This window comes from Perca flavescens, chromosome 2 (genome assembly GCF_004354835.1).
Source record: "Perca flavescens isolate YP-PL-M2 chromosome 2, PFLA_1.0, whole genome shotgun sequence".
In the NCBI taxonomy this organism is placed as follows: domain Eukaryota; kingdom Metazoa; phylum Chordata; class Actinopteri; order Perciformes; family Percidae; genus Perca; species Perca flavescens.
The window spans coordinates 21670145-21694874 of NC_041332.1; the positions used below are offsets into that span (position 1 = coordinate 21670145).

The 24730-nt window shown below is 38.5% G+C and overlaps 4 protein-coding genes across 8 annotated transcripts; 3 read left to right on the forward strand and 1 right to left on the reverse strand.

Annotated features, from left to right (window-relative positions):
• Positions 1 to 408: 408 nt before the first annotated feature.
• On the reverse strand, positions 409 to 4134 carry mb (myoglobin). Of its 2 annotated transcripts, none has more exons than XM_028605012.1 (4): positions 4007 to 4134; positions 1123 to 1240; positions 734 to 953; positions 409 to 579 (listed from the first exon to the last, which is right to left on the reverse strand). In XM_028605012.1, exons 2-4 carry the CDS (start codon positions 1203 to 1205, stop codon positions 439 to 441), a joined length of 444 nt encoding a protein of 147 aa, XP_028460813.1. In that variant the 5' UTR covers positions 1206 to 1240; positions 4007 to 4134; the 3' UTR covers positions 409 to 438. The 2 variants fall into 2 exon arrangements, with proteins under 2 accessions (XP_028460813.1, XP_028460803.1); XM_028605002.1 differs by lacking the exon at positions 4007 to 4134 and adding an exon at positions 1842 to 1883.
• LOC114573067 (serine hydrolase-like protein) lies at positions 4075 to 12846 on the forward strand. 3 transcript variants are annotated; one of them, XM_028604980.1, is made up of 13 exons: positions 4075 to 4179; positions 4276 to 4334; positions 5366 to 5509; positions 7402 to 7515; positions 7820 to 7861; positions 7957 to 7976; positions 8085 to 8159; positions 9570 to 9679; positions 9791 to 9870; positions 10003 to 10037; positions 10161 to 10237; positions 10365 to 10452; positions 11412 to 12846. In XM_028604980.1, the coding sequence occupies exons 2-13, from the start codon at positions 4277 to 4279 to the stop codon at positions 11553 to 11555; spliced, it is 987 nt and encodes a 328-aa protein (XP_028460781.1). In that variant the 5' UTR covers positions 4075 to 4179; position 4276; the 3' UTR covers positions 11556 to 12846. The 3 variants fall into 3 exon arrangements, with proteins under 3 accessions (XP_028460781.1, XP_028460776.1, XP_028460791.1); XM_028604975.1 differs by having other exon boundaries at positions 4120 to 4179; positions 4248 to 4334; XM_028604990.1 differs by lacking the exons at positions 4075 to 4179; positions 7402 to 7515 and having other exon boundaries at positions 4186 to 4334.
• A 927-nt stretch (positions 12847 to 13773) lies between these two features.
• On the forward strand, positions 13774 to 18119 carry LOC114573054 (serine hydrolase-like protein). Of its 2 annotated transcripts, none has more exons than XM_028604955.1 (12): positions 13774 to 13960; positions 14334 to 14477; positions 15460 to 15573; positions 15794 to 15835; positions 15934 to 15953; positions 16065 to 16139; positions 16823 to 16926; positions 17012 to 17091; positions 17180 to 17217; positions 17343 to 17419; positions 17670 to 17757; positions 17887 to 18119. In XM_028604955.1, the coding sequence occupies exons 1-12, from the start codon at positions 13819 to 13821 to the stop codon at positions 18013 to 18015; spliced, it is 1053 nt and encodes a 350-aa protein (XP_028460756.1). In that variant the 5' UTR covers positions 13774 to 13818; the 3' UTR covers positions 18016 to 18119. The 2 variants fall into 2 exon arrangements, with proteins under 2 accessions (XP_028460756.1, XP_028460764.1); XM_028604963.1 differs by having other exon boundaries at positions 17183 to 17217.
• Positions 18120 to 19940: 1821 nt separating this feature from the next.
• On the forward strand, positions 19941 to 24319 carry LOC114546779 (serine hydrolase-like protein). The gene is made up of 11 exons (XM_028565836.1): positions 19941 to 20057; positions 20220 to 20363; positions 21053 to 21166; positions 21343 to 21384; positions 21648 to 21667; positions 21791 to 21865; positions 22014 to 22120; positions 23403 to 23482; positions 23582 to 23619; positions 23745 to 23821; positions 23950 to 24319. Exons 1-11 carry the CDS (start codon positions 20033 to 20035, stop codon positions 24056 to 24058), a joined length of 831 nt encoding a protein of 276 aa, XP_028421637.1. The 5' UTR covers positions 19941 to 20032; the 3' UTR covers positions 24059 to 24319.
• Positions 24320 to 24730: the final 411 nt, after the last annotated feature.

Here is a 24730-nt window from a genome sequence, read left to right on the forward strand (position 1 = left end):
GGAGGTGACTAATAAAAAATATTCAGGAAAGGAATAACACTTGGAAATGTGACTTAAAGAATAATGAGCAGAGTATAGCAACATCATTTTATTGGTAATATATGACAAAGGTTTTACAGTTTGTTGTTAGTCAAGAATCTTGGATGAGATCAATTTCATTTAACAGAAATAAAAACATGTTTATTAGTAATGCTGGACCACACACAACACAAGACATAACACAATAATTCTGCAATTAAAGATACATTATGTTTCCTATGATCTTTAAATCTATAGCAATATATGAGGCTGTGATTTATAGTGGTGCTGTAATGTAATTTCCTTTGATTGCAAATTAGTATATATGTGTTTACAGAAGATCAAACCATTTCATTTTTTTAAATCTTGTATATAGAATATTTTCTTCTCTGTCATCTGACCCTGGCAAGACTTTAACCTTCAGCCGGTGAAGCCCAGCTCTTTGTAATCGGCGTCAATGTCAGCAATGACAACAGCCATTACATTCCTCAGAGCTTGCTGCCCGCCGGCATCGAGTCCTGCCTTCTCCACCATGATCTTAATAATAACCTCTGTAATCAGCTGAAAAGAAAATACAGAGAAAGTCACACAAGCGGCTTTAAAACCAGCTTGGAGGACACAAAAAATGGGATGCAACTTCTAGTTTAAAGACTATGGGAGGAAGGATCAAATCATGATGGACTACCCATTAAAACATTCTTTACATCAGCCTCACCTTGAAGTTATTAATGGGGATCTTGTGCTTGGTGGCGTGGTTGTTGGCTAGAGGTTTCAGGATGGCAGTGTGGTTGCCTTTGGCCCTCAGCAGCTCACCCAGTTTCTTCAGCACTGTGGCTCCGTGGGCAGAAACAGCTGCGTTACCAGCCAGGTCACTCTTGGCGATGCCGGCAAACTTGGGGAACAGCTTCTGAGTGTCTGGGTGCTCTGTGAATAAACTGTGAAGAATAGAAAATGTGAGGATTCACCCAAGATGACACACACACACACACACACACACACACACACACACACACACACACACACCAGGGCCATAGATACCACTGAGGACACTGGCATGCCCTGACCTATAGGAAAGAGTAATCTTAACTTGTCAGAGCCACTAACCGGGTCAAAACCAGGCCCCCATTGCCAGTGTAGTCTGCCTCGACTGGACCCCAATACTTCAGCACCATGTCAAAGTCAGCCATGATCCAAGGAGATGGAGCAACAGGTTACACAAACACTGATTTGAGGAATAAAAACAAACGAAAAGAAAAGAACAATCAGAGATAAACTAAGTTCCTGGATCACATCAAGTTATACAGTTCTTGTTGTCCTGTTTGATTTGATGGCCAGCAGCCAAGAGCCACTGTATTCAAGTGCAGGAGGCAGATACATTACCTCAGCTGCCCTCGCTGAGTCTGTAAAGTAACCTTCGTAGCCCTTCATAATTCATGTGAAGTGAAATTAGACACACTGTTGGTTTTGATGCTCTAAAAGATGTCACATGGTAATAAAAATATTTTTTTTCTTCAAGGACAGTTATCTGGATTTTATTTTAATTTGATGACCTTGTCACCTAAAACTGCTTTATTTCTTATAACGTTATGTATAAAAACATTCTCCACCATGATAAATAACAAAGTAGAGTAGCGTATTATTCTGAAATCCTGAGCACTGAAAGAGCATTATTATTACATTTTGCTTTAACTAAACCATTTTATTTATATATATATATATATATATATATATATATACACACACGCCTAAATCACTAATTTTATTAGTAAATGTGAATTATTCTAAGATTTAATTATAACACAATTAAAAAAGACAGTACCTACCTGTAGTAAAATATCCTGTGTGATTAAACCAAATTCTTCTTGGCCTGACTTCACCCCCCCCCCTCAAAGCTGATCTTTTATACTCCCTCTCTCCGTCCTATCACCAGATTATTCCAGCCCTCCCATTTGTCTACCTCTCCAACTGCACGTCTCTTCAAATGTTCACACACATCTCTAAACCTAATCTGGAAACTTGATTCCACGTAAACGTCTCTGGTGGGGACATTGCTGTGTTTGAATTGTTCAAGTGTTTTTTTTAAGTTTGTGTGCATGTGTGTGTGTGTGACAGTTTCCTGCACTCTTTGTTTACTGTATTTTTGTTTAACAATATTCTAATTCCCTGTCCTGAAACTTTATTTTCTATTCTTGTTCACAATATGTTATTATTTTACAGTGTTTGTGTATGTCAGTTGATGAACTGTGAACACTTAAAGCTGGGGTAGGCAGTTTTCTGGAAAAAGGCCAAATAATTGCACGTGCATATGCATTCATACAGTAACCTGAACGAGTAGCCTACTAGTCATTGACTATGTTTTCATGCACATAATATTATGGTTTTTGACTAAGCTGTTTACATGGCTAATGAAAGTCAGTATTCCACTAATATTCCTGTTTATCTAGCCGTGCAACAAAAGATTTTTTCAAAGTTTACCAGCGGTGGCGGACTTGTTGGACCGTGCAAACACAGCGTCCCTCTTTCATTCCTTTAACCAGCTTCTTGAAAAGGTTGGTGTAGCGATATTTGTGCATATCCAAAAACCTGTCTTTGATAATATTTAAAAGTAGTTGTGTTTCTTCTTCTTATCGGGTCTGCAGCCTTGCAAACTGTTGGCTGCTTGTTTTTTTTGTACAGCAACCATAGCAACGCACAGAGATGACCGTAAGCCGTAAACAGGCAAGAGGCCGTAAACTGCGGTTAAAACCCTGATGGAGACGCATATTCCAAAAGCGCCGTATACATGTCCAAAAAATGCCTCTAAAACCTAGCCTGACAAGCCAGACCCACATCAAGATGTTGGGTCTGGGAACTCACCATTGGCAGGGCTCAAACCGAGGGGCGGGATAAATGGTTGTCTTTCAAATTCCCTCTGCACTCATAGCCAACCAGAGCAACGCTAGTTGATAGATTCAACTTTTGCCGTATTCGGGCGGCAAAACTCCAAACACATCTTCCTTTTTTTAAAATGACTTCAGTGCTTAACTCCAAGTCTCCAGAGTCGCGGCCAAAGCCAATTCGAAAGACCGTTGATCACCAGCAGCAGCAGCAGCCATTTTCTTTGTTTTCAAGTAGCAGGGAATTCACGCGGAACTGTTGCAACTTTGCTGTCCTTATGTTAAGCCCGCCCGCCAACTATATCCTTGATGTGATTGGCCTGACCAGAATTTGGTTTTTCCAGCTCGCAAGCCAACGGAGAGTTGCTAGACTGACCCTGGCTGCAAATTACATTTGCTGCCGCTAGGGTGCGTCTAGATTTCTAGGCTATCTAAAACCCAAATAATACTGGAATATGCCATATTCGGAAAAAGGCCTTATTCGGAATGTCCAAACAGAATATGCTGTTTACATGACCTGAATCAAATTCGGAATATTGTCATATTCTGAGTAATAGTGGAATATATAGTAGGTGTGCATGTAAACATATATAGTCAATTATTTCAATCATCCCAATTGTGATCCCAATGCTGTTACATACAGGTAGCAGCAATTCTATGACAATTACCGTCCTATTTTCTTTGCAAACTTGTGGGCCTGTAAAGCACTTTGAGAAGACATACTGTGATTTAAGTTAACGTTTATGAATAAAACGTTTCAGAGATGGAGGGAAAATGTTGCTAATAGTTTAGCCTTCTGCTTACCGTAGCATGTTCTTTAGCCACAGCCGCAAGGTATGCTTAGGTACGCTTAGGTACGGAGAGGGTTAAACTATAAGCAACATTTTCTCTCCATCTCTGGAATGATTTGCTGATATTAACATGTTTTTATTATTATTGTCTCTTTTAGACTCTCTTTTTGACAAGTCTGAGAAAGGAAAGGATGCAAATTTCCCAGCTGTGTGACTAATAAAGGATTTTCTTATCTTTATCTTAATCTTCTGTCACGGATAGGGTTGCAAAGGTTATAATGGAATTTCACAAATAAAAGGCCTATACCAGCTTTAACTGACCGTTTTAGTAAAAACGATTCTGTTGGTTGTCTTCATAGACTGTAAATTATCTTGTTGAAGGTGAGTCAACAGTCCTCCTCTTCTTAACGATGATTGGTCCAGACCGCCACATGTCCGTTTATCCAATAGCATCTTCCGCTCGCGTCACGTGGTCTTTCAAGACCCGGAAAACTGTGAGTGACTTTCAAAGTCTGAAAACGTTGATAAGTTCGACGTTTTAAGATATTTTTTACGTGTATAGGTTTTAATATAGCCTCGGTTGTCTCCAGTATGTTGCAGGCTTTGAAAAGCGTCAGACACCTGCAGTCCATTGCAATGAAACACGCAGGTAACTAACTATGTAACTTAAAACACATAACTTTAGTGTTAGGCCTATATAACACGTTTTTAAAACCATGACAGAAAAGATAAAAGTGGAATGAATCGTGTTTAATTGCATACCAGTGGAACGGGAGTTGTAGACTGGGGCAATTTAAAGTTAAAACTAACCTCACCTCGGTCCATTAGGCTAACGTTACCTTTTATGAATGCTCTTTATTGAACACAACAATGATACAGAACACAGTGAACACAGCCAATGGGAAGAGATGGATACAGACAATTAAATGTGGTAAAAATACTTTGTTTTCATAGATTTCTTATAATTAGGATGAGAAATAGCATCAGTGTTTAACGTTACATTTATCTAACTTAAAAAGGCAGGTATAGACTTTATTGTCATTGTGCAGAGTACAAAGACAACGAAATGTAGTTTGCGTCCAACCAGAAGTGCAAAAAAGCAGAAAAGTGCAATGTGATATTCAAGTATAGACAGGTGGTGCATAGGCAGGACAAAGAAATATATTGCAGTGTTCTAAGAGCAGAATAAATATGGCTATGTAATATGAACAATAATATGAACATTCCAACCTATTTTTTTTAATCGACAGATTAATAATAATAATAATTGATAGCTGCAGCACTAATTTGGGCACCCCAAAGTCATATTTTCAAATTTGACAGGGTTAATAGAAAGTAAATACTTAAGCCTATCTCTATTTCTCAGAGCTTAGACCATTTCATATATAACCATCATGATACAGAGAAAAGCAGCTAATCTTGATGACTAAATAATAACTTCATTATAAAAGAAATGTATGATTACTCTCTTACTTACTATGTTGACTAATTGTTTAATCAGCTAATTGTTTCAGCGATAAGCAAAATAAACTCTTAAAACCAAAAATTGCTCACAAGGCTATTCCAGCGGCAAGTTACATTGGGCACAGAAACATTTTCTTTTTGAAAGAGTGAGTTTATAGTATCTGGTTACAGGTCACAGCCATTCATGAGTGTCATTAACCGTGTGCTGTGTCCCAGTTTCAGAGCTTTGTGTCCCGGTCCCATGGGGAGAGCTCAGAGGGAAAGTCTGGGGTCCTGATCACGGTCGCCCTGTGCTGTGCCTGCACGGCTGGGCTGACAACTGTGGCACATTCAACAGCCTCATTCCCCTTCTACCCAAAGGTAATTGTTTATGTGAAATGTAAAACTGCTCTCAATGCCCCAGTCTAATATAAAAATCGGACCCACAAAACTCTTTAAACGCTTTAAACATGAATTAATAAGATACTGTTACACTCTCATCCAGTCATTTAAACTGAAAACTAAACAGTCTTCACTTTCTCTCTTTAACTTATGTATATGTGCACATATTATATATAATACCACCTGTCAATCAATTCCTGCTGCCACTCGCAGTGTTAAAACGGAAGCTACTAGGTACACTTTTTGGGAAATTATTTTCTGAACGGGGGCCGTCATTTTCCATGTCTCTTCTGCTTTTACAAAAACTATTCAGTGCACACACGTTTGTGGTGTTTTGCTTATTACATGAAAGTGTGTACTTGTGCAGATCAGTATGCCCGGGGAGGCGTGTTGGGTGGTTAACACTGTTGCCTCACAATAAGAAGCTCTCTGGTACTGTAGGGAGGGTGGCCTCAGGGCTACCACATTTCCTGCCTGCCTTTCAGCTATATACTGTATACTCAAATAACATTTATGCACACATAAACACAGCAAGAAACTTTACACCCCATTACCAAAACTGTCCTGGTAATTAAGCTTGATTTATTCAACACTACTTTCTACTTTCACAAGACTACTCAGCTCCTGCAGGTGTATAGTGTTGCCTCAGTGTGTGGCTGTATTTGAAACGGCGCCTAATACACTCTACATAGTATAGACGAACGCAGTATGTATGCTAGGCCAGGCTTAGCCGGTTTTGGAAAGTGGAGGTAAGCACAGCGGTTGCGACCATTCCAGCGCTTGGCATTGTGGGACGTAGGCGAGGTAGACTGGTTCGATGCATACTGGAGATATTTTCCAAATCAGTACGTCATCTGGGTATTTTTGGCATAATGGAGATTTTGCTTGTCTTTGCATACTGCATACTACATGCTACATTTTGGCCAAAATGAGTACTTACTGCTAGTATAGTTTTGAATACAGCCTGTCTGTGAACCCCTTTCAGGCCTACATGCATGTTTGATGATGATTACTACCACTGCCCTTTACCGAGACATTATAGTTACAGCTGGTTGACTAGGTTTTGTTTTTGCCTTGTTCATCTAAAGTAAACTCACTCAAAAATGCTTTAGAAAATGTTGAAATGTTTTTTGTTTGTTTAATATAGGTAATTATTTTCTTAAAGAGATTAGTTGATTGGTTAAAACATTTATTTAGGTAATAGAGAGCAAGCTCTCTTTTACAAGGACTCCCTGATTATAGTATATATAAAACAATTAAAGCAAACAAAAGTTACAGTATACATCAACAAATTATACCACGAACAGATCAAGGACATACAAGGGACAACATAAGGGACAACATCAATAAAAAAAAATAAAAAAATGCATCCAGTCAATCAAAAGGGATTGACATAGACACTTTTGATCATATCCTACACACCTGCCCGACAAAAAAATGTGTGCAAAAAAGCTTTCCTACGTTGCACTAATCAAAAGGGATTTAAATTGATTAAAAGGGATTAGCTTGTCTAATTTTACAAGTTTATGCGATTGTTCCACTTGTGTGGAGCATAGTATTTAGGAGCCAGTTCCCCAATCTCAGTATTAACTTGATTATTTCGAGGACCAAATAGTCTTGGGACCTGCTGCAGTGTGAAATTGATCAAGTTAAAAAGACTTTTTAGAGACCCAGATAGTTTGTCAAGAAGTGTTTTGTAAAATAAATAGAATGCAGTGGCGTTCTCTTGTCACTGCCAACGACTGCCACCCAACTTTCTCATGTTGTAAACAACGAAGCCTTCTAAAAGCCATCCCCAGCTATGAACCTCACGGCTGAAAGTGACAATCACTTGGTGAGACTCTTGCTTTCCTCTCTGTCCTTCCTCTCAGAGTGCAGATATGTGGCGGTGGATCTGGCGGGTCACGGTCTGTCGTCACATCGTAGTCCTGGAGTTTTCTACTCTTTTCCGGCGTATGTGATGGACGTACGCAGAGTTGTTGACGGTGTGTGAGTTTGAGTTCAACAAGTTGCAGGACGTCTAGCCACTTATTAAAATCAAACATCAGTGTTCGTTCAGGCAACAAACTACAGTAGATCTCAGCGGTGTTAGAGTGTGTTCTGGGTGATAATATAATTCTTAATTATTGGTCATCGAGTTTCTATATCTATATATTTTTTTATTTATTTAAATAAACATATTAATATTGTGATATATTTAAACAATACCACCCAGCTTGTATTGCAGTTAAACCGCAGTAGTGAGCCTCTGTTTTCCTTGTTTGATGATCTGTGAAATGACTCCCACAGCTCTGCAGTGGAGCAAATTCTCCATCATAGGCCACAGTATGGGTGAGTGCAGCTTTACGGCAGAATTAGAGCAATTCAAATGTTTGTGTTATGTTATATTTATTTGTACTCTTTCGTTCTTTCTTTTTGTTTTTTAGGTGGTAACGTTGCTGGAATGGTAAGTGGCATGGCCATGACAGGATACGATTTTCACACGATATACTGACTCTGTAGAGTGTATTTTCCTTAGCTGTGTGGTGTTTATTCCGTATTGTGTCTTCCACAGTTCAGTTCACTGTATCCTGAGATGGTGGATGCTGTCGTACTGCTGGACTCATATGGATTCTTTCCTACAGATAAGGTACATGAACAGTTATTAAATCCCAGACTACAGGGCTGTCATTTGTTTTAGTTAAGGGTGAAGAAAAATACGATGTATTTTGAAGTTGTGATGCAAAATATTACATTTATTAACACCAGTCTTCAGAACAATTTCATAAATCCTCTCACAGAATTCATTGTTAATTTAGATTTTTATAGTCTTACTATAGAAGCAAGCATTTACTTTAATGCTTTATATTTCACATTTCACATCAAACTATCTGCACAACTACCAGTCACAAAAACCTAAAGCCTGCAGGTCTTGAAAGTCATAAAAAACACTTAATTGTCCTGGGAAAAAAGGCCTTAGAAGATATTTAAAATGCTAATGACTTAAGCTCATTTGTGTTCATTTTATGACACGTATCCAGGTTGCTTAATATATAATAATATAATCATTAATCATTATTTTTGTTAAATACAGCAAAGAAGTATAAAAAAACATGATATCATAATAAATAATTCTAGTTCATATGGTCCATACTGGAATTAAAAAGGAGAAGAACAGACAAGTTGCTTAGATATACAGTACAGGCCAAAGGTTTGGACACACCTTCTCATTCAATGCGTTTCATTTTTATTTTCATGACTATTTACATTGTAGATTCTCACTGAAGGCATCCAAACTATGGATGAACACGTGGAATTATGTAATTAACAAAAAAGTGTGAAATAACTGACAACATGTCTTATATTTTAGATTCTTCAAAGTAGCCACCCTTTGCTTTTTTATTAATAAGGGAAAAAAGTCCACTAATTAACCCTGACAAGGCACACCAGTGAAGTGAAAACCATTTCAGGTGACTACCTCATGAAGCTCATTGAGAGAACACCAAGGGTTTGCAGCACTATCAAAAAAAGCAAAGGGTGGCTACTTTGAGGAATCTAAAATATAAGACATGTTTTCAGTTATTTCACACTTTTTTAAGTGCATAATTCCATATGTGTTCATTCATTGTTTTGATGCCTTCAGTGAGAATCTACAATGTAAATAGTCATGAAAATAAAGAAACATTGAATGAGAAGGTGTGTCCAAACTTTTGGCCTGTACTGTAGAGTTAAAATGTATTGTTGAAAAAAACACCACACTGTTACAGGAGTGCCCGCTAGGAGAGAACGTCTCTAGTGTACACTGTAAAAGACTTCATATCGCTGTGTAATGAATTTTAGATTGTGAGTAAATGGAAAAAATATACAGGTTGTGTGACATTTAAGAAATGCTTTTAGTCACCAGTGTAATTGAATCTGACACCGTTTTGTCCTCTGTGTTTAGCATGATATTATTGCCTTACACTTAATCCATAATAATTCACGAAGAGCTGTGCTGTACAGTCCACTCTTGTCAGTAGCTTTGAATTGCTTACCTCATCATCTGTCTGTTTTCTTGCAGAAAGAAATGTTGAAAGTGATGAGGCAGGGGATGGATCAGATGGTTCAATTTGAAAAAATGACGGAAGATAAGAAGAGAAGAGTTTACACTTATGAAAATGCAGTAGAGAGGTGTTGCACCTTTTGTATTTTATATTGTTTTACAACGAATACTGAACATCCACTCATCCAGTTATGCTGTTTGTACAAGGGTTTTCTACAAAAGCCTTTCATTTCTTTCAGGCTGATGGCTGCCAACCCGACTCTGTCTGAACGGTCTGTGCACATCCTTTTAGAGCGAGGTCTAGTTCAAGTTGAAGGAGGTACGTCTTTATCTTCCTCTTCTCTGCTTTTATTTTTGTCATGGACACTCCTCATAGAACCAAATTAGTTCACCCTCCTCTCTGAATGTTTTTACTCTTTCGCTAAAAATATAATGCAATTTTCTCTTGCAGGTGTGATGTTTACCCGAGACCTCCGTATTAATCTGGTAGGTTTTTGCTGAACTGCTCCAACTCATCACTTTACATTTTTATCCCTCCCACAGGTGTCATATGCAGCCCATAAAATGCATGAACAGTATTGTACATTGTATTGTCTTTCCTTTATTTAGAAAAATATAACGCGCATCAGTTTGGAACAGAGTCTGGAATTGCAGTCGGGGATTCAAGCCTCTGTTCTAGTTATTCTGTAAGTTATTTCTCTACCTCACATTTCATTATTGCAGTGCATGACCTAATCTCAGTGCAATACTAGTAAATTGTACCTCACTGAATATACATAGTCTTTTTCTTTTCTTTCTTCTTTGTCTTTCCAGAGCAGAGGACGGCTTTGAGAAAATGTTTAGTGAACCAGAGCAAAAGAAATTCACATCAGCAATTCTCCAGGCCTATAGGGACAGAAATGTGAGTGTGTTTATTCAGTGTGTTTGTGAAAAGTAGGTAGGCTTGGTGGTTATTTTTAGCCGTTAAGCCTTTGAGTGTATGTAATTGTGCCTAGTAGACAGACAGACAGGCAGACAGACGGCTGCACAGATACTAAAGTAGCTGCGAGTGTGAACTCAATGTCTCAGGGGTAGCAGAAATATTTTTTTATTTTAAAGATTTTTTTTTTCTGGCATTTTAGGCTTTTATTTCCATAGGACAGCTGAAGACATGAAAGGGGAGAGAGAGGGGGAATGACATGCAGCAAAGGGCCGCAGGTCGGAGTCGAACCCGCGGCCGTTGCGTCGAGGAGTAAACCTCTATGTATGTGCGCCTGCTCTACCAACTGAGCTAACCCGGCAACAGGCAGCAGAAATCTTTATAGCTGTGAACCTCAACGCTGACCCACATACTGGAGCTTGGTCAAGTGTTGCTGATGAGAGAGAGAACAGAAGATGTGCGTCAACTAAACATCTCCAGTGACGGTCTCTTTTCAAGTCAGCTGGTGATAAAAACAATGTAGCTGCTGCTTGGAATATCAGAATACTAATGATAATATAGAATGATACTAATGATGATAGCCTTAAAGTGGCTATAATTGCTATTTCTACTGTATAATGTGACAATGTGATGTCCCGACAGAGAATTATCACCCGAATCTGCAGCTGCCCTCAGCTTTTCTGAGCTTTTTCAGCTCATTGTTTTTGTTCATGAGGGGATAATGAAGCTCAACGCCAGGCCAATACAAAACGTCAAATAAACGTATAGTTAACCCTTGTGTTGTCCTTCGGGTCCCGGTGACCCTTTAACAAGGGTTAAAAGATATGTCAACGTTGTGTTCGCAACTTGTTTTTCTGCTGCCCCCAAGTGTACAAAATAATTGCAGGTTAAAATGTGAAATCTCTCACACTTGTTTAATTGTCTCTGTCTCTTTCCTTTAGCACGCGGTGGTGACCGTACCAGGTGATCATCACGTCCATCTGAATGATCCTAAAGCTGTCGCTCCACTTGTGTCTGACTTCCTGCAGACCAAAGTGTTGACACAGCCAGCCCGACAAACAGCTGAACAGACCTCGAAGTTATAGCAAACACAAAAACCATTGGTTTTGCCTTAAGTAATATTACACTGCTGATTTTAACATAACATTTGTTTGTATTCATATTGTACTGTTTACACTCACCTTGGTGCTAAAACCTGTCAACCAGCTATGTAAGCATAACTCATGTTACTTTTGCTGAACGCCTAAAGTATTTAATGCATTTTAATAGATATTTAATAGCCGCTTGTCTTTAACTCCGGAGGGTCTGTGAAATAGTGAAGGGGGTTGTTGGGTAAGCTGAAAAGACAAATCAGCAAAAAAACTGCCAAAAGAGCTGAGCATCAAGGAAGGACTCAGCCAGCCAGTGCCATTAAGCATGGCCGTTCACTGTGTTTACCTTCGTTAACTCTCCTGAATTGATACCAAGCTCCATAACCACACAGACCTTTACACACATCACACTGGTCCGTTACAACTCTACTCAGTCAGAGATTTCACCGCTCTCAGTTGAGATGGATGGCAAAGCGCTGCGGTGTTTTTCGGTGATTTTCAGCCTGCTTCAGCCTCACATTGTTGAAACGGAGCAGCTAATATCGGTAGCGAGAGCAAGAAGTTAGCAGACTGCCAAGACTGCACCTTTCTCTCTGCTCTGCATCAAGGTTGTGTCCCTAAAGCCCTGCCCTTGGTGAAACAGGGAGATCAAAGGAGAGGACAGAAAGACAGCAAAACGCAGTAAAGATTCACTGAGCTGAAATGGAAACACTGCGCTTCATTTTGAAGGATTCTGTTATTCTACAATATTAAAAACAAAACAAATCTCTTAATCCTACAATAGAAAACTGAATACCTACCCAACGAACAAATATCCAAAAAGTTAAAGGTTCAAAAAGTCAACATTAGCTTTGTAAAGATAGATGGCTAAGCTGTTGTATTGGACTGCATTAGATCGTACAGGAGTAATAAAGATCTTAGTTATTTAGACTATGCTGAACTCTATCCTGAGCTTGGTGTCTTCCTGCTGCCCTGCAGTTCAGACTGCTGTGTATTAGCAGGCAGAAGGTATAGTATTACCTTGTAGCTGCTGTCTTTGAGGATTGTTTAAAATGCACAGGTGTCTTAGAAGTCCGCTGCCTGTTGTTAATATTTTATCAGTTGCTCAGTTTCTCTGAAGCGTGTCCTCATGTTTAATCCCAAAAGGTAGCAGGCTGTGGGAAGAAAGAGTGTGTACCTGAGTGCCACAGTGGGAGCAGAGGATGAATATGAACTCATCAAGTACTGTCACACAGTATCTTGTTTACAGCATTTAAACTATGTTAATAAAGGCTTTTATTTTGGAGGATCATCTGTTGGAAATCTATGAAACTACAATTCCTTAAATCTTTGTATGTAATGTAATCTTTAATCATTTTACAATTGACCATCATCTATCGTTGCTTTTCTGTGATCTACTTTTAAATATTTGAAATTAATGAATTTTTCAGGCTATTGTAAATATGTACCCATATACAGTATGTTAGGATATTGTTGCACAGTTTTCCTTTTTTTCTAAAATGTCAAAATGCAAATAAAATGTATTTTGATGATTTCCTGATTTCCATCCAATAAATCATTAAAGATGCATGCAGTTGTTTGACAGCTGTTGAAAGGCTGTGGACAATTATTGAAATCAGATATGTAAAATAAATAATTGGAGCACAGAAGACCTTTTGGTAGAGGGAAAACCATGCTGTCTTGCAGAATTGTTGATATTGTATGTATTTATAACTATTGTAGCAATGTTACTTCAGCCATTTAAAAAAAAAACTATGAAGGGGTGCCATAGTGGAACTGTTTTTCTACTTTCTGTAATTATCAGTATCAAATGCTGACTGGAAAAACAAAACATCTTAGATATTTAATTCCATATCATAGATATCACTCTAACTTCTCAGAGTGATATTCATAAAGGATCATTTGTGCAGGAAGTGCAGCATGGAAGTGAGAACTTTCCTACTTTGTGTAGGCCTACGGAAATAATAATTTTGTGTTAAGGCTTTAGAAGTTCTTGTTTTATGGTTTGGTTCAGCAATTCCTTTGACTCCTGATTTAGTGTGATGGGTATGATTACAGGTGACAGAGTTATTCTAATGCATTGGGTAAATAAAATGAGAGAGATACTGTTCCTAAAAGTCTACTGACAGTTTGGAAGATTAATCTATAGGAAAAATGGACACGTGAAAATATCAACTGTTCACCTAGTAGCGGCGCTGCCTAAAAGACCGAACTGAGGGATTAAAAGGCATGCCACTGTGGTGCTCTTATCGTTCTGATGCAGCAGAGCGCCAGAGGACACGGAAATTACGTGTTTACTGTCTATGGTTTACGGTTAGTTTGTTTAGAGATGCGAGCGCTTCTGCAAACTTTACGAGGCGTTAGATACTGTGCAACATCAACTACAATGGCTAAAGAAGGTAACAAAGTCAGATGTGGAGACTTTAATAATTAGTGTAAAGTCAGAGATCTACAGCAGTTAAAATCACTGATATCCACTTGTTTACTAGTTTGGGATTTCAACATCCAGCACTTTTCTTTTTCTTTTTTTTTCATATAACATTGAGCCAGTAATGGTGCTGTTGTTCATTTCTGTTTTCTCTTAGCTGTCAAATCTTTGTGCATGAGCTGCACACTTTATTTTCATGGATGTAGTTCGATCGTGTGAAATTAGTTAAATAGTTTCTTGCTCCCGGTTGAAATATATAATACTAGTCGTTAATTTTAAGTTTTTGAGCTGTTAATTCTCAGTGATTATTGTGTTTGATCTGCAGACTGTGTGATGTGTCCCAGTTTCAGAGCTCTGTGTCCCGGTCCCATGGGGAGAGATCAGAGGGAAAGTCTGGGGTCCTGATCACGGTCGCCCCGTGCTGTGCCTGCACGGCTGGGCTGACAACTGTGGTACATTCAACACCCTCATTCCCCTTCTACCCAAAGGTAGCTAGCTAATGCATTACTGGCAAGTAATGAGACTTTCTATTAACAAAACAGGGTAACGCTTTATTTCATTGGCCTGACTGCAATTGTAATACTACAGTAACTTTAGTTATAATTTTCCTTTTCCAGGACTTTTCATAGACAGAGCTTTGCAATTTGGTATTGATAAGTAAGTAACATTAAAATGGAGACAATGTTCTTTCTATCAGTTAATTAAGTTAAGTTTTTTTTTAGAAAGTATAACACAGTAACAAATGTAGTTAACATAACGTTACACCTAGCTAAAGTCCACAAGAGTAACAGTAAAAGCTGTAACATACACAGCAGTTAGCCCAACAGTAATTGTAATTCAACAGTTACAGAATGTTTTTAGCTAGCTAGCTAGTAAAGTATGATTCTCTAAAAACTATAGTGGCTAGTTTGGTTAGCAGTAAGCTAGCTTATCATAGAAAAACTAAATTCTTCTAAATGAACAGTCACAAAATTGCTGTAATATAAGGAGTACTTACAGGTAATGCTCAAACAGTGCATTTGAGTAGTAGATAGGAGATGGCCATCAGTATCTTGGACACAGATCTGACGTAACTATCGACCAAAAAACTGCTAGCTGTAGAACTGCCAGCAGGTGTTGCTATAGCAACAGAATGTTCAACTGAAACCATCTGCTGGTGGCAGAACACCTCTAAAACATTTTTTAACATTTTTTTAAGTGATAATGTGAACGTACAAGCAGACAATTCAACATTAATGGATCGTAAGTTTCCAGTAAAAAAAATAATTAATTTATGAATTAATATTAACTCTGGCTTAAATTGAGCAGTTATTTCAGGTGCTTATAAACTCAACTAAACTCACTAAACTCAAATAACTATCTCAGAATAATAACATTATCCAAAATTGTGATTTATGTGTTAGGGATTTGGTGTCCCCTGAGTGTGTTTTGTGTGTATTTTACGCATCTCTTCCCTGTACTTCCTGTCAGAGTGCAGATATGTGGCGGTGGACCTGGCAGGTCATGGTCTGTCATCCCATCGTCCTCCTGGAGATTTCTACTCTTTTCCTGCGTATGTGGCAGACGTACGCAGAGTCGCTGATGGTATGTGTGTGAGAGCTCATAATAAGCTCATAATGTTGTAGAATAGTTTTTAGCCAAACATCAGTGTAAGTTTTAGCTTAAGGTTGATGTACAGGACTTCATGTTTCTGTTTATGCATATAATTAAACCACAGAGGGACGTTTGGCACCATAAAACTACCTTGGTGTTCTGTGATGAGATACTGAACCTGGTTGATGATCTGTGAAATTAATTCCCACAGCTCTGCAGCTGCAGAAATTCTCCATCATAGGCCACAGTATGGGTGAGTCCACCATTAGAGCAGAATTTATCTTAATATGTGCTGCTGTACTACAAAGTCATTTAAAGTGCAAATCAAATGCAGCTTCTTTTTATTTACAGGTGCTGACATTGCTGGAATGGTGAGTGCCTTTGTCCTATCTCTTTTCTCTTTCCCACGGAATATACAGAGACCATTTTTCTGCGTTTTCCTATGTGGTATCATCTTATGGTCCAAATTGTGTCTTCTACAGTTCAGTGCACTGTATCCTGAGATGGTGGATGCTCTCGTGCTTCTGGACGCGTACGGATTCCTACCTACAGATTTAGTATGAATCATTTTGACTCCCCAGATTACACTTATTGTGAAGCTTTAATGGTTTGTGTGGATACATGCATGGCCAGGACAGTCTGAAAGTCACCAGAAGAAAAGTCTTGAAAATATTTTATTTGAATTTTTCATATTGTATATATTTGGCCAAAAGAAGACCTAAATGTAATCCTTTATTTACTTCTTTATTTATTTATTTTGTTGACTGCAAGTCCGAATACTACAGACTCTAGAATACCAGAATCAGGCTATTTAATGCCCACCATTTGTAATTTATTGATTGCAGAATGTAAAACTCACTCCAGGTTGCTAAATATCCCAACTCCCCAGACATATAAAAATACAATGTAGAAAATGTTTATAATACGTCATGTATTTTTATTGTAAATTTAGATGCTTTGCTTATTATACTATATAGGCAGAATTTTGTGTTATTCGACCAGAGGCTTACAAGGAAAGAACATTTATTGAATAAGTCGTGAAAATGAAGATTGTTTAATGTTTTTGCATTGTGCTTTAATTTTTCTTCATTTCCAATCTTTTATTTTTCTTCATATACTGTATCTCATATATATAGATACAGTATATGTATGTGTGTATATATGTGTATATGTGTGTGTATGTGAAGAGCTTGGCTGTACTTTCCACCATTGTCAGTAGCTTCTGTCTCTTTTCCTGCAGAAAGAACTTCCCAAAGTGCTAAGGCAGGGGATGGATGAGATGCTTCAGTTTGAAAAGACTGAAAAGAAGAAAAGAGTTTACACTTATGAGAAGGCAGTTGAGAGGTATCATTTACAAAGCTTTATTTCAGATTTCTAGTAACTTTGTCTCTATAGTCTGCTGTTGGCTAAAGTGTTTTATTTCTTTCAGGTTGTTGGCTGCAAACCCGACTCTGTCGGAACAGTCAGTGCACATCCTTTTAGAGCGAGGTCTAGTTCAAGTTAACGAAGGTATGTCTTATCTTTTCTTCTCTGAATAATCTCACTTTCACATCTCACTTTCTCACATCTGCTGACTGCTGAATGTGTTTCTCTCCAGCAGGATTTGTTTTCTCCAGAGACCTGCGAGTAAATTTTGTAAGTCACTTTTAACCTCCCAAACCTTCCCCCACATTCACCACCTCCGCTCTGTTAACTATTTTTTACACCAGAGGTTTAACATTAATCTTGTGCAGTACATGTGTTTCATTTTATGTTTTCAGAAAAACATAGTGCCCATCAGTTTGGAGCAGAGTCTGGAGATGCAGTCGAGGATTCAAGCCTCTGTTCTAGTTGTTCTGTAAGATACTGAGCTCTATACTGAAATGGATGTTTGCAGTATGTTATGACTGCAGTATGACAATGTGACAACAGACAGAGATATTTATAACAGCTGACTGATTTACAGTAGCAGCTAACAAATGATGTGAAAATCATATCCCTACCCCACAAATCTCAGTCTATATCATAGCTTTCTATCAATGACATACTCTTCATCCTACAGTATATGGCCTATTCTCACATTGTATGTTCAAAATATCTTTTTCCAGAGCAGACGAAGGCTTCAATAGAATATGTTTTGAACCAGCTCAAAGAAAATTGACTTCAACACTTCTCCAATGCTTACAGGCCAGAAACGTGAGTTTGCAACTTGGGACAGAATGAAAATATAATTGGAGTGGTTTGTAATGGTTATTTGAACATCTTAGTGGTTATTGATTCTGTATATCTGTAGTTAATATACCTCTCTGTTTTTGTTGGTTCCAGCACATGGTGGTGAAGGTACCAGGTGATCATCACTTTCATCTGAATAAGCCTGAAGTCATTACTTCATTTGTGTCTGACTTCCTGCGAACCAAAGTGCTGTCCCAATCAAACAGACAGCACAAGTTATAAGCTACAAACATCCTCACACTGTCGCACTAAAGTTATATTGTAATGTTTATAAGAAGAGAAAACTGTGTTAAATGAACAATAGTATTAAAGGTCTCATCATAAGTGTATTTTTATTTTTTAACTTCATTGACAAATCAGAACAGGGGGACGGCGGACACACTTATAGAATGTTTTACTCATGCACTGTTTAGGACAGAGCCAGGCTAGCTGTTTGCCCCTGTTTTCCATTCTTGATGCTTAGCTAAGCTAACTAGCTGATGGCTGTAGCTTCATATTTAACGCACAAACAGTGTGGTATCAATCTTCTTACCTAACTCTTGGCAAGAAAACAAATTTCCCAATTTAGAGCTTTCATCTCCGATGTAACACACTTCTAAATGTGTGGAAAAACTGCGTGTTCTGTAGCACAAAAGTGGACTTAAGTGACATGAACAACTACAGCCTGATCTCTTACACCCTCCATTATGAGAAACCGCCTCAAGTCACCCGTTAATGTTCAACTTATAGAATCCATTTCCAGGTTCTTTGTGTGAGACTCTTCAATCTGGCTTCAGGTTTTGTCACATCACTGGCTGTAAAATACATGCTATCTGCTTTAGTTACACCACATCCCATTGTAAGGGTCGATCACTTAGAGGCCTTTAATACAGTTAACCCCTCCCTACTTCTGTCCAAATATATATATATATATATATATATAGAATATATCTATATTTCAAATATAGAATAGATTCTGCTGTTTGTTGATGGTTTCATGATAGATAGCTGATGTTAAAATCCAGGTTAGTAGTTACAGATGAAAAAGAAAGTACTGAAAACTAGTTACCTAATTTTACGTTGAAAATTCCTTGTCAAGCTCTGATGCGTCTGTGACAAATGAGCTAAACAACTTATGCTTGCTTTGAGGCCATTGGCAACCAACAAGCAAAAAAAACCAGAGGTTAGTGGACGTGTCACATTTTCTGAGCATGTCGTCAAGAGTGCTTTCAAGCATGTGAACACCAAGAAAGCAGCAGGATCTGATGTTATCAGTGGGCGGTGCTCAAACTATGTGCTGAAATGATATTCAGCCTGTCACTGGCTCAGTTGGTCATACCCATGTTCTTCAAGAAGTCCACTATCATTCCTGTGCCCAAGAAAACAAGACCGGCCTGCCCGAATAACTACCACCCAGTGGCGCTAACCTCTATAGTGATGAAATGCTTTGAGTGACTGGTCAAGGATTATACTGCTCCTTACTACCCCGCACAGTGGACCCACTACAGTTTGCCTACCATCCAAAATGATCAACGTCAGATGCCGTAGCACACATGCTCCACACCACCCTATCTCACCTGGAAAAGAAAGGTATGTGAGATTGCTGTTCATGACTACAGGTCAGCGTTTAACACCATAGATCAAACATCTCCCTGTGCATGTGGTTCCTTGAGTTCCTGATGGCCCCAGGTGGTGATGGTGGACGGACACACCTCTTCCACCTTCAGCCCTGGGTGCTCACTGAAGCACCCCAGGGTTGTGTTTTGAGGCTCCTGCTATACTCCCTGTACACACACGACTGTATAACCACTTTCTACTCCCAACACCATCATCAAGTTTGCTGCAGACAGAGCTGCGACTGCACTCAAGATCACGTCATTACAGAGGGATGAATGATGGTGGCATGTACCAGATTTCACTCTTTCCCAGATTTATTGTCCTTGCAGGAGACTGCTGCTATGCATTACTGAGGGAATGTAGACAGACAGGATAGTAGAGAGTTGTCACCTTGTTGAAATATAAGACCCGCCTCTGCAGTGTATGACGATTGGCCATACCAGCAACTTGTCATTATGCATATCCAATAAAATCATTGGTTGCTGTTTATGTTTCCTTCAGGTTCCAAAGGTCAGAGTATGTCTGCAGGTTTAATTTGTTAAACACACAAATCAGGAATTTGTTTTTGCTGGATATTCAGCTTTGCAGGGGATTTTCTTTTTCATTTGTCAGCGACAAAATCTGAGGGTCATCAGACACTGAAATGTCATCTACAATTAAACAAGCAGGTAGTTTTTCTCAGTGACCCAAGAGATTTAACATTTTACCACTTTCAGTCATGGATGTAGTTAAATCTAGTAGTTGCTAATTTATATCAACAGTACATTTAGGTCAGATCCTTGTTTTTTTTAATCAGTTTTCTGAGGTGTTGTTTTGTGTAATGTGTCCAGTTTCAGAGCTCTCTATTCCAGTCCCATGGGGAGAGATCAGAGGGAAAGTCTGGGGTCCTGATCACGGCCATCCCGTGCTGTGCCTGCACGGCTGGGCTGACAACTGTGGCACATTCAACACCCTCATTCCCCTTCTACCCAAAGGTAAACTATGACAGAGTAGATTAGGGTCATTAAAATGGGACTCACCCTCCACCATGTACCCCTATTTTAACAAGACGAAAGCTGTGTCCCAAATCCACACTACCCACTGAGTCTAAGCAGGTTTTTAGAATGTAGTGTGTGACAAAATAAAGTAGCCTACACTCAAAGCAGACAGCATGCATACCAAATACTGTTGAGTTTTGAGTGTGCTGCACACTATTCTCCCTCAATGCAATGCACAAAGGAAATGGAGGAGCAGCTCACAATTGGAAAACAAATGAGATAAATTGTAAGTGTTGGCGAAACCGCTCAAAAAAAATCTCTTAAGTGTCTTTCTAAGCGGCACACATTTCCTGTAAGGATTAAATGGTAAAGTATGTTAATATTTTTGTATATTAACTGCTAACATACTGTGACTTAGTAGTGTGAATTTGGGACAAAGCTTAGGCTAACTTGGGCATGCTAACATGCTTATATTTAGCAGGTATAATGTTTACCGTGTTCAACATATTAGTATGTGTTAGCATGCTAGCATTTGCTAATTATCACTAAACAAAAAGTAACTAAGGCTGATGGGAATGTTATTAGTTTTGGAGGAATTTGGTCACAAACATGAGATTTTGACCTAATGGTGGCGCTAGATGAAAAGTCAGAGGACCACCTAAATATCTCTTTCTATTTCCTGTCAGAGTGCAGATATGTAGCGGTGGACCTGGCCGGTCATGGTTTGTCTTCCCATCGTCCTGCTGGAGTTCCCTATACTTTTCCTGCAAACGTGGCAGATGTACGCAGAGTCATTGACGGTGTGTGAGTTCAAGAAGTTGCAGGATCTTTTTAGCCATTAGTTCCACACATATCTGATTATATCAAGAGGTTGTATCTCCTCAGGACTCTTGTGCATCTCTGTGACAGTAAAGTACAGCCCTATAAGTGAAACTAGATTTAATCAGATGTGATTTCTATTAAATAACTCCCACAGGTCTCCATTGGACAAGATTCTCCATCATAGGCCACAGTATGGGTGAGTGATTCACATGTACTGAGTTTTGTAGGTGGGACAAAACAAGCAATTAGAAGGTGCTAGCTTAGACATTTTTTCACTTTTTTCTAGCACTTTATAGACTAAATGACTAAGTGAATAATCAACAAAAATGTATCAACAGATTAATCTATAATGAAAAGCCTCACAATCAAAGCCAGAATCTATTTGAAGTCAATAACAAACAAATTACTTTGACGAGTCTCTAAAACTTTGAGCATGAGTGTTTGTTCATTCTTTCACAGGTGGCAATATCGCTGGAATGGTAACTAAGATTCCATACATACTGTACAACTTATTACTGTTTTCACACCTTACACAGAATATTGTCCTATATGTTTTTTGCATGGTAGGCTATCATACATGGTCCACATTACGTTTTCCACAGTTCACTGCGCTGTATCCTGAGATGGTGGATGCCGTCGTACTGCTGGACTGCTTTGGATTCGTGCCTTTAGATCCAGTACTTCAACACTTTTAATTATCACTATATTGCATTTTTCAAGCCTTTAAAGGGAAGCTAATCTAATAGTAACACTTGATTGTTGCAGTAGTATTGCATTATCTTCATATTCCACTGCTGTCAGTAAGTTCTGTGTCTTTTCCTGCAGAATATTTTTTTCAAAGTGATTAGGCAGGGGATGGATGAAGTGCTTCAGTTTGAAAAAAAGACAGAAGAGAAGAAAAGAGTTTACACTTATGAGAAGGCAGTTGAGAGGTACTACACCACTCCAGTTTATGGCTAATTCAAATTAAATAAACCTTAAAGTGCCCATATTATGAAAAAATATAAATCTAAAAATATTTTCTGGGATTTGGGGTGTTATTTTATGTCTCTGGTGCTTCCACACGCATACAAACTTGGGAAAAAGAACATCCATGCTGTTTTGAGTGAGATACGGTTTCTGAATGTATCCTGCCTTCAGTCTCCGGGTGAGCTGTTCAAAATCTACACGGCTTTCTACGTCACTAGCCGAAACGAGGGGCTAAACCATGCTAGCGCTAGCATGCTAGCAGTTAGCCCCCTCGTTCTCAATGGCAAAACACTGCTACAACACACACAAGTTCACCATAATCTACAAAAGAACTACTTACATGTCCCTGTTCTGCAGGTATTCCACACAAAGTTGGAAGTGCGCCCTCGTTTAGAAGAAGTCTCCCGGCTAATCCTGCCCTGTACTACGGAAGTTAGAGAAACAGCTAGCTAGCTGATGTGATCGTAACCTAGCTACTGCGCATGTGCGAATCCCAACAAAGATACAGTACAGAAGTAGGATGTCTCACTCTGTAGCTAAAACAGAGAGCTCAACACACAGGGTGAAAAGAGGAGCTGCAGCAATGTGCAGTACAACAAAAATATGGTGTTTTTTGAAAATTAAACCATGAAATACAATTGAAATTGAAAATTTCAAAATACAATTATGAACCTGAAAATGAGCATAATATAGGCACTTTAATCTGTGTAGGATGTTTTGTTCTTATGTGAATTGTGTTAAAAGGGGAACTTAAAAGATTGGGGAGTACTAATGCATATGTTAGAAAAGTTGTTTAAAGCCTTTTGTGGCTCCAGAGGGAGCTGCGTTAAGTCTGATACAGTACCTCAAGTGATTTAAAAATGAAAAAGTTAAGTGAGGTTACCTGATGTCTGTAGTCCGCTCCTCATCTCTACACTACCACTAGTACAGCACACCCAAATATCTGATCAAACTGTCAACGTTGCATTGTGGGTAATGTAGGAGCCAGATTGTTTGTTGTTTTTATATGTGTAATACAAATGAAAATATCTCTCGTTCTGCAGCATCAATTTTTATACATTTTCAAAACTCCATCATGAGTCCAACAATTTTAAATGAATGCAATACTAAATGTGTGGAGTAATCTTTTAACATAATATAATAAATCCTGTCGAAAGATAAAACAGACCAAAACAAAATATGGCTATTAGATTTCTAGTATACTACCAAAGTCTGCTGTTGGCTAAAGTGTTGTATTTCTTTCAGGTTGTTGGCTGCAAACCCGACTTTGTCCGAACAGTCAGTGCACATCCTTTTAGAGCGAGGTCTAGTCCAAGTTGACGAAGGTATGTCTTTACCTCTTCTTCTCCTCTCGGGGAGGAATAATCTCACTTTCACATCTCACTTTCTCTCATCTGCTGCCTGCTGAATGTGTTTCTCTCCAGCAGGATTTGTTTTCTCCAGAAACCTGCGAGTAAATTTTGTAAGTCACTTTTAACCCCCCAAACCTTCCCCCACATTCACCAGCTCCTCTCTGTTAACTATTTTTTACACCAGAGGTTTGACATACAGCTTGTGCAGTACATGTGTTTCATTTTATGTTTTCAGAAAAACATAGTTCCCATCAGTTTGGAGCAGAGTCTGGAGATGCAGTCGAGGATTCAAGCCTCTGTTCTAGTTGTTCTGTAAGATACTGATGTTTGCATTATAATGTTATGACCCCTTGTGGGTCCTAATTCAATAATGTTATATGCCTTAATGAAATCATCAAAGCATGTCATACTGAACATGTTTAAAATCTCTGTTTTTTCAGAGGAGACAAGGGCTTTGGTGCAGCACCAGAATCAAACCATCTGAAACTTCTCCAAGGATATGTTGAGAGAAATGTGAGTTTGAATCTTGGAGAAAAAAAGATAATATAAATATAATTTGCAGGAAAACATATTTTGTGATCTATCTAGAGGGGAAAATGCACAGATGTTTCAATTATGCCTTCTTCAGTGTCCAATAGACCATTTTGACAGAAGACATTTTGGCTTGTCAAAGCAAGAAAAGCACATGCTATTAATAACATTATATATGACTGCAATACGTTTAGGTGAGCTACACTGTAATACATTTCATGTTAGTTTAACTTGGAAATGCAAGTTCCCCTGCTGCCTTGAAAATTGAAGTTCACTCAACTTGAAGAATGCCTTTGTTTCAACTTAGAAATTAAAGTTAATGATGTTGATGTAACTACAGTTTTCTGGTTTTGTTAACGTTGTTCTTTAAGTTGATTTAACTTTTTATTACTTGGTTTAACTTCATACTTTAAGTTAAAACAAATAATTTATTTTCTTTAATAATGCAAGAAACCTTCCTTGCCTAGTCTAACAGACATACTTTTCTGCTTTATTTCAACTCACAGTTTCAAGTTAAAACAACATAACCACATTCATAGCAGAGATAGCGTGGGTGCTTGGGGGGGGGTCACCCCAGGGCGCCATGCGAAATAGGAGCCCCTCTAAAGCTGCTGATCTTCTGTCACTCAACATAAAATGGCCACAAGTGAAGTGACATGCAGCAGATTAATGGCTGAAGGAAACCTATTA

What these genes read in the sequence shown, in the direction of transcription:
- mb (XM_028605012.1), bottom strand. Translation starts at nt 1,205, where the DNA reads ATGGCTGACTTTGACATGGTGCTGAAGTATTGGGGTCCAGTCGAGGCA. An exon ending in GGGGGCCTGGTTTTGACCCG is followed by an intron (nt 954 to 1,122) that starts GTTAGTGGCTCT and finishes TATTCTTCACAG; the next exon opens with TTTATTCACAGAGCACCCAG. An exon ending in TCCCCATTAATAACTTCAAG is followed by an intron (nt 580 to 733) that starts GTGAGGCTGATG and finishes TTTTCTTTTCAG; the next exon opens with CTGATTACAGAGGTTATTAT.
- LOC114573067 (XM_028604980.1), top strand. Translation starts at nt 4,277, where the DNA reads ATGTTGCAGGCTTTGAAAAGCGTCAGACACCTGCAGTCCATTGCAATG. An exon ending in CATCATAGGCCACAGTATGG is followed by an intron (nt 7,862 to 7,956) that starts GTGAGTGCAGCT and finishes TTTGTTTTTTAG; the next exon opens with GTGGTAACGTTGCTGGAATG. An exon ending in GATTCTTTCCTACAGATAAG is followed by an intron (nt 8,160 to 9,569) that starts GTACATGAACAG and finishes GTTTTCTTGCAG; the next exon opens with AAAGAAATGTTGAAAGTGAT.
- LOC114573054 (XM_028604955.1), top strand. Translation starts at nt 13,819, where the DNA reads ATGCAGCAGAGCGCCAGAGGACACGGAAATTACGTGTTTACTGTCTAT. An exon ending in TATGAGAAGGCAGTTGAGAG is followed by an intron (nt 16,927 to 17,011) that starts GTATCATTTACA and finishes TATTTCTTTCAG; the next exon opens with GTTGTTGGCTGCAAACCCGA. An exon ending in GCCTCTGTTCTAGTTGTTCT is followed by an intron (nt 17,420 to 17,669) that starts GTAAGATACTGA and finishes ATCTTTTTCCAG; the next exon opens with AGCAGACGAAGGCTTCAATA.
- LOC114546779 (XM_028565836.1), top strand. Translation starts at nt 20,033, where the DNA reads ATGTCATCTACAATTAAACAAGCAG. An exon ending in CATTCCCCTTCTACCCAAAG is followed by an intron (nt 20,364 to 21,052) that starts GTAAACTATGAC and finishes ATTTCCTGTCAG; the next exon opens with AGTGCAGATATGTAGCGGTG. An exon ending in TATGAGAAGGCAGTTGAGAG is followed by an intron (nt 22,121 to 23,402) that starts GTACTACACCAC and finishes TATTTCTTTCAG; the next exon opens with GTTGTTGGCTGCAAACCCGA.